The 8,167-nt window shown below is 49.5% G+C and overlaps 1 protein-coding gene across 1 annotated transcript in view; it reads left to right on the top strand.

Annotated features, from left to right (window-relative positions):
• Positions 1-4,480, top strand: part of LOC311326922 (poly [ADP-ribose] polymerase tankyrase-2-like) — a gene marked incomplete at its 5' end in the record, with an annotated part of 13,854 nt that extends 9,374 nt beyond the window's left edge. Inside the window, 9 exons of the mRNA XM_084459901.1 lie at positions 1-47; positions 174-256; positions 1,531-1,651; positions 1,980-2,077; positions 2,629-2,703; positions 2,883-2,988; positions 3,500-3,686; positions 3,878-4,034; positions 4,358-4,480. The exon at positions 1-47 is cut by the window's left edge and continues 200 nt beyond it. Of these exons, the coding sequence (XP_084316027.1) occupies positions 1-47; positions 174-256; positions 1,531-1,651; positions 1,980-2,077; positions 2,629-2,703; positions 2,883-2,988; positions 3,500-3,686; positions 3,878-4,034; positions 4,358-4,417 (934 nt within the window). The 3' untranslated portion in view covers positions 4,418-4,480. The remainder of the gene's footprint in view (positions 48-173; positions 257-1,530; positions 1,652-1,979; positions 2,078-2,628; positions 2,704-2,882; positions 2,989-3,499; positions 3,687-3,877; positions 4,035-4,357) is intronic.
• Between the last annotated feature and the right edge of the window lie 3,687 nt (positions 4,481-8,167).

The following is an 8,167-nucleotide window of genomic DNA, read 5'->3' as shown; positions in this document are numbered from 1 at the left end:
CCCGCTGGGGGCGGAGGTCGCCGGGGTCCCGGACAGGAAGGACGAGGGTGAGCTATGAATCGTGGTTATTGTTTTGTTTTTGCCCAACTCCCAAACAGCAGGTTCTCTTTTGAATTTCCTCGTCTTGTTCTCATGCGATCCTCACATTCTAATCCTTCTCTGCTTCTGGGTAGTTCCGGCGCTGGACCTCAGCATCGGCCAGTTCCTCAACGGCCTGGGCTTGGAGCACCTTCTGGAGATCTTCCACAGAGAGCAGGTGAGCAGAAAGAGGTCCCATCCCCAAAAATAGACTTTTTCTTTTCCAGAAAAGACCTTAGCGATGACCTCCAGGCACTTAAGTTACCAACAAGCAACTCTGTGCTCGCCGGTTCTGTCTGACAGTCAAGCTCAGTAAACACTTAGTCGATCCTCCGTAGACCGATATTTATAGAGCGTCCGTTTAAAGTGTTTCCCCTGTAGATCATAAAGCACTTAGCGTGGCCGCGGTCTCTCGGCTATGAGCGGCCGTGTCTCTCGTACGGTGTTGTTGTGGCGTGCTGCATGTGAAGGTCGCCGGTGTTAACACCGCGTCTAACCGCTTGCGACGTCACGCGAGCAACAGAACGCGACATCGCACGCTTGCTGTCCTAACTGAAACCGTTCAACTTCCTGTTCTGTTACGTCATGTGACTATATTCCCAACTGAAGACAGTTAAAGAACGAACGCCTGTCAACTAGGGAGGAGACGGTATTACCGTAAAACCGTGAACCGCGGTATAAAATGTCCACGGTATTAGAACCGTGACATTCCCTGTGTTTACGGTATTACGTTTACGGTATTACACAATAATGCGCTGCTGAAACGTCACATTTCACACTGCACAGGCACGCACACTAATGTTCAATAAAGCTGTTTTCCTTCAAAGTAAAATACTTGTTTTTTTATGTGTGTTGGGGAGGTGAAACGCCGTATACCGTGAAATACCGTAAACCGTACCATGTAACTAGATACTGTACCGTAACGCAAAAATCCATACCGTCTCATGCCTACTGTCAACGCGAGCGACAGGAGGAAAATAGAAACAGGGCGAGCGTCAAAAGGGCAGTTAAGACGTCGCTTGCATCCAGTTAGGACATAACAATAGAAAACAAAGCAATGGAACGCATTTTGTCGCTGACGCTCGCGTGGCGTGTAGTTAGGACACGGTGTTAGGACATGGTGTTAGGATACGGTGTTAGGATACGGTGTTAGGACACGGTGTTAGGACACGGTGTTAGGATACGGTGTTAGGACACGGTGTTAGGATACGGTGTTAGGACACGGTGTTAGGACACGGTGTTAGGACACGGGGTTAGGACACGGTGTTAGGACACGGTGTTAGGACACAGTGTTAGGACACGGTGTTAGGACACGGTGTTAGGACATGGTGTTAGGACATGGTGTTAGGATACGGTGTTAAGAGTCACGGTGTTAGGACACGGTGTTAGGACACGGTGTTAGGACACGGTGTTAGGATACGGTGTTAAGAGTCTCTCCCGTTGTCTGCTCAGATCACTCTGGACGTGCTGATTGAGATGGGCCACGAGGAGCTGAAGGAGATCGGGATCAGCGCCTACGGACACCGACACAAGATCCTGAGAGGGGTCGAGAGGCTCATCAGCGGCCCCCAAAGTACGTTCTCCCCTCGGGCGTTTGAGTGGTCCGGGCGGACATTTTGAGGAGAGGAGGAAGGGGGGATGGGGGTGACTGGCGGGTCTAAGATGGCGCTCGCATTTACAGCGCCGACGGACAGATGGGACGCTCACAGCATGTTAACATCAGATCAAACGGATGCCTCGGCGCTTGAATTATGTATAGTTTAGTTGAAGTGCTTTGACTCACGGCTTCTCCCTCAAAGAGTTGATGCTTCTCAGGGAGAGAGGGAGAGGGAGAGAGACTAAGAGGCAGAGAGCGCGTGGATGAGTGCCCTGGAGGAAGTTAAAATGTTGATGTGTTTCAGGTTCGAACCCCTACCTGACGCTGAACACAGCCAACAGCGGGACCACCCTGGTTGACCTGGCAACAGACGACAAGGAGTTCCAGTCTGTGGAAGAGGAGGTAGGAAACGAGGATTAGACAGCGGCCACACCTCCCTTGTCGATGCAGATCAGGTGTAGATCACTCTGTTTCCTGTGTCATTGTTATACGCCTAAATCAATCAATAAATCAATCAATCAAAGCTTTATTTATATAGCGCATTTCATACCCAGAGGCAACACAATGCGCTTTACAGAGAACAAGGGAGGTGGGCAGACATCCCACCCCTACATATTCCAGAGGGAAGCAAAAAAACAGTATCACCCGGGGGCCAGATAAGTGAGCTGTATAAATTCCTCCCTGACCCCTCAATGACAAAGGAGGTTGCGCTTCAACAAACGGTTTGAGTGCTAAACTGAAAAATGTAAATGTAGGTCACCAAACAATATGGCATCTCAGTTTCCAGACAAAGGGCAAAAATACAAAAATTCCACATATTTATTGCCTCACATCAAGAGCCTTCTTCAGAGCGTGTCGTTGTATAACCGTCCATTGCTGTGGTTCAATTGTTTGTGTGTTTGTTTGTTTGTTTGTTTGTGTGTTTGTTTGTTTGTTTGTTTGTTTGTAAACAGATGCAGAGTACGATCAGGGAACACAGAGATGGCGGACATGCCGGAGGGACCTTTAACAGATACAACATTATCAAGGTAGAGCTTCAGTTTCCACATCTACACACACACTTCATCTACCACTGTGTGGCTATACTGAGTATATTCCTATATTCTCTACCTATAGCACCATGGATATTGTTTTTTCATCCAACTTCCAAACAGGAAGTCCTCGTTTGAATCTTCTAGTCTGGTTCTCTTCTCTCTTGTGCGCTCAGATCCAGAAGGTGTGCAACAGGAAGTTGTGGGAGAGGTACGCCCATCGAGGGAAGGAGGTGTCGGAGGAGAACCACACCCACGCCAACGAGCGCATGCTGTTCCACGGTGAGCTCGCCACGCTAGCGTGGGATTCCAGCGGGTCTCGATCGCGTGAAACGGGTGGAGTTTTGCCGCCCGGCCGCTCGCCTGGCTAACCCTACGCCCTCGCTAACCCTACGCCCTCGCTAACCCTACGCCCTCGCTAACCCTATGCCCTCGCTAACCCTACGCCCTCGCTAACCATACGCCCTCGCTAACCCTACGCCCTCGCTAACCCTACGCCCTCGCTAACCCCACGCCCTCGCTAACCCTACGCCCTCGCTAACCCTACGCCCTCGCTAACCCTACGCCCTCGCTAACCCTACGCCCTCGTTAACCCTACGCCCTCGCTAACCCTACGCCCTCGCTAACCCTACGCCCTCGCTAACCCCACGCCCTCGCTAACCCCACGCCCTCGCTAACCCTACGCCCTCGCTAACCCTACGCCCTCGCTAACCCTACGCCCTCGTTAACCCTACGCCCTCGTTAACCCTACGCCCTCGCTAACCCTACGCCCTCGTCTTCCGCCCTGGCGCAGGTTCGCCGTTCGTCAACGCCATCATACACAAGGGCTTCGACGAGAGGCACGCGTACATCGGCGGCATGTTCGGGGCGGGGATCTACTTTGCGGAGAACTCGTCCAAGAGCAACCAGTACGTGTACGGGATAGGAGGAGGCACGGGATGCCCCGCCCACAAGGACCGCTCCTGCTACGTCTGCCAGAGGTACTCACTAACACTGGCCAGCCACGATGACCACTATGATGATGATGTTGATGTTGTTGGCAGTAGCGGCGTCCCTATGGATATGTAACCATGCTGATGTACTGTGTGTTTGTGTGTGTGTGCGTGTGTGTGTGTGTGTGTGTGTGTGTGTGTGTGTGTGTGTGTGTGTGTGTGTGTGTGCGCGTGTCCAGACACCTGTTGTTCTGCAGGGTGACCCTGGGGAAGTCCTTCCTCCAGTTCAGCTCTATGAAGATGGCCCACTCGCCCCCGGGTCATCACTCGGTGACGGGCCGGCCCAGCGTGAACGGGCTGGCGCTGGCCGAGTACGTCATCTACAGAGGAGAGCAGGTACGCTGCTCCACCCCTCCTCTCCTCTCCTCTCCTCTCCTCTCCTCTCCTCTCCTCTCCTCTCCTCTCCTCTCCTCTCCTCTCCTCTCCTCTCCTCTCTCCTGCTCTCCTCTCTCCTGCTCTCCTCTCTCCTCTCCTCTCCTCTCCTCTCCTCTCCTCTCCTCTCCTCTCCTCTCCTCTCCTCTCCTCTCCTCTCCTCTCCTCTCTCCTCCTCTCCTCTCCTCTCCTCTCCTCTCCTCTCTCCTGCTCTCCTCCGTCATGTCTGTCCGTTATGTTCATCACTTCATCTTATTCTCTTTATGGTTGACCTTTGACCCCTCCAGGCCTACCCAGAGTACCTCATCACCTACCAGATCCTGAGACCGGACACCGCAGACAGATGAGGGAGGAGGAGCCAAGAACGACCAGAGAAACCTTTCTGTTCCCGCCCCCTAGGCACGCTGGCCTGCTGAGCGCTTGAGATCCCTTTCACGCCACGCTGAGCGTTTAGTCGAGTCTGCTGGGCTCCCTGATGAGGTGGGACTTTCCCATTGGTTCCCTTGAGCCAGGCAAGCTCAATCAAGCACAGATCAAAATATGTGAAGGGATTTCAAATGTTAGTAATTGATCCAGGTTCATTTATCACCGTTAGCAATGGCTACCTGGCTTACTACTAGTACTACCTGCATGCACCAACAAAACATTTATACAGTGTATAAAATGTTTGGGTTATTTTCAAGTTTTTTTTGTTTGCTTGACTTGTCTGTTGGACTCATGTACATAAGCACTTTATTAACCTCTGGTTGAGTTGTAGTATGTGTTCATTTTGTCATTTTTTTTAAAGGTACTAATAGTATTATTGTAGCAGTTCGGTTCAAGGGTCTAAACATTGTTTCCAAACCAACTTCCAGAATTCTCTTTGTAATGCGTCAGAACGTTTTTTATTTTTATTAGCATGTTTATTTATTGACCTTTTTGTTCTCTATGCCTGAACATATACAGTACATGGCCCGAGGAATGTTGGCACATTGTGGCCACTGTTTAACGCCTTAGTTCCAGTTCGAGAGGGCATTTTGTTTGGTCTGCATAGTGACCGTTCACCAGAATACAGTAGAATACACTCAGAGCTCTCTTATTCAGTAATGGACGCCACACAGGCCCAATCCCATACTGAAACAGGCCCAATCCCATACTGAAACAGGCTCAATCCCATACTGAAACAGGCCCAATCCCATACTGAAACAGGCCCAATCCCATACTGAAACAGGCCCAATCCCATACTGAAACAGGCCCAATCCCATACTGAAACAGGCCCAATCCCATACTGAAACCAACCTCATATTGCCCCTGAAGAGTTTTTGGTTGAGAGTAAACACAACATGAGACACGGCTACTTTGGCTTCTGAGTGGAACGTTGACCCTTTTGGTCACAGAGGAATGACCTGTCCCCTTGGATACGGAATGGTGCTGATCGATTGGGCTGTAATTAAGGTCGTCGGTCTCTGAAGGGTCTTCTCAGGTGTTCAGGGTTCACCTCAACGCCTCCACAGGGAAGACCCCTGTCTCCCCGAGGTGCCTGGGAACTTGCTTCTTTAATAAACGAGTCTTTAAGAAGATACAAGCGCCTATAGACATAACAAGAACAACAGCAATGTAGCCGATGTACATTTTCCTTGTTCGGATGCGCCAAGCAAACACTGTGTCTGAAAATGTTTAACCCTTTCGATACGACCACGTCAACGGCAACATTTTAAAAAATATCTAACAAATATTTAATAATATTAAAAAAATATCTAACAAATCTAAAAAATTCCTCACTCCAACACTGAAAACTGAGAAACTGCGCTTCCAAGTATTATAGGGAAAATCCAATTAATATTTGAAATGTTGTCACTGTACTTTCAGGGTTAAAATGTTTAATGGGCTTTAATGGACACTAATAGACCTCTCTACATGCAATGTTCCCTGAACACCTGTTATTTCTGCACGGTTAATGGTTATGTTATGTCTGAAAGGTGTTTTCCTCAGTGCTACTTGGGTGTACAGTACGTCGTCATCATGAACTGTAGAAGGATGCATCTTCACACTGACAGCCACGTCAGAATAAACACCATAATTATTCTCCCCTTTTGTCCGTTGGTTGATGTTAAATTGATGAACATGATTGTTTCCTCTCCCTGAACACGTAGGGACAGATTAATCCTTTACCTGGTGCCTTAAATGGAAGTACATACTACAGTACATACTGTATCCAAGGTATTCACCACTGGTTCTGTCCTAAAGCACAGCCCGTTCTGTTTCACTGTGCTAAATCTGAAACACCCTTCTGTTTCACCCTGTCAACAGGTTACAGTGTTCTAATGCACAACGCTCAGCTGTCAAATCACTCAAATCAGCGTGGAAGCAGCTTGAAATGTTGCATTCAGGCCTGATTCTCCTTCAGTCCGCTTGAACCCCACCTTCCAGTGAGAGCTAGGATCAGGACCACCTGATTGGGTCATTGTATTGTCCTGTACAGTATGTGGTTATGATGTTGATGATCTGATTGGGCCAAAATGACATACAGGGTGTTGTACTGTCTATCAGGCACGATATAACAGCACCAGTAGATCAGAAGTGGTGTGACAGTCAGTCACTGGGATGTAAGGTGTCTTGCTCAAGGACACTTCGACATGTGGACAGTCGGAGCCGGGATTCAAACCACTGACCCTTCGATCATTGAACGACCCGCTCTACCAACTGAGCTACAGCCGCCCCAGGACTCTACATATGAAATATGTCTTACATGGAAAGAGAAGGTGGTTCTGTGGAGTTGTGTGAATGCTTAAGTCCTAAAGACCCTCTCTAGAAGCCTCTCAGGATACCGTCGCCTACGTTGTGTCGCTGCAGAGCTTGTGCAATCAGTGATTGCAGGGATGGAGCTGCTCTCAACCAGCCCAGCGCAACAGCGTCCTCGAGGAGAGCTTGTTATTATCCTGGCCCTCTCTCCGCTCGGCTCGCCCCCTGTCTCTCCTCCCTGCTACTCTCTCCTCTCTGACGTACTTGCCCAGTTCCTCTCTGCTGTCCGTCCAACATAAAAACTCTGCTGGAAACATATTTCTTTAGCTTTTATGGATATTTGAACGTCAGGTTGTCTTACTGAGACTTGGTAACCTGCATCTAGGTGAAGTCTTTCTCTAACAACTCGTTCTCTCATTCCGTAGAGCTCCCGGCTAGTCTGTGGCTCTCTTGGTATTGTGTATTGTGTATTCATGTATTACTAAAGTGCAGCGTAATGAGGGTGCTCCAAAATAAATCAATAATTTGTATGTGAATAAATCAGATTGCGACAGGCTGCCTGTCTGGCAACGAGCCAGTTGTCGGCTAACAGCGGTGTTGTTGTCACACTTCAAACCACCGTGGTTCACCTCAGCTGCTCTCTCTCTCTCTGTTCTCTCTCTGTTCTCTCTCTCTGTATCTCCTCTCATCTTTCTTCACCCTCATCCGCACCCTGTCTGCGTTTCCTAAAATACTGAAGAGCTGATTCTGTTGCATCAGTATGTAATGTTGGGTTGTTAACAGGTAAAACAGACACCATTTTAAACTTTTAGCTGTGTGTGTGCGTGCGTGTCCGTGTGTGTGTGTGTGTGTGTGTGTGTGTGTGTGTGTGTGTGTGTGTGTGTGTGTGTGTGTGTGTGTGTGTGTGTGTGTGGTTGTGTGCGCCTGAGCTAATTGGACTTTTGGAGCAGAAGGCACAGATAAGCATGGACACCTGTTGGGGCTGCCTGTGGAGGATAGCTGTCAGTTCACTGGTTTCATCACCTTACTCCTACACCCCTGCTGCCAAGAGGTGACATCTCTCTCCTCCTCTCTCTCTCTCTCTCTAAATATATACTCTGTTCCTCTCCCCCCCTTCTCCCCTCTCCTCTCTACCTCCCCTCGTCACGATCCTATCTTCCTTCTCCCCTCTCCTCTCTACCTCCCCTCGTCACGATCCTATCTTCCTTCTCCCCTCTCCTCTCTACCTCCCCTCATCACAATCCTATCTTCCTTCACCTCTCTCCTCTCTACCTCCCCTCATCACGATCCTATCTTCCTTCACCCCTCTCCTCTCTACCTCCCCTCGTCACGATCCTATCTTCCTTCTCCCCTCTCCTCTCTACCTCCCCTCGTCA

The sequence above is a fragment of the Borostomias antarcticus genome (genome assembly GCF_949987555.1).
Source record: "Borostomias antarcticus genome assembly, chromosome: 29".
NCBI lineage: Eukaryota > Metazoa > Chordata > Actinopteri > Stomiiformes > Stomiidae > Borostomias > Borostomias antarcticus.
Note: the sequence above shows the minus strand (reverse complement) of the source record. Positions and strands in the feature narration are given on the sequence as shown.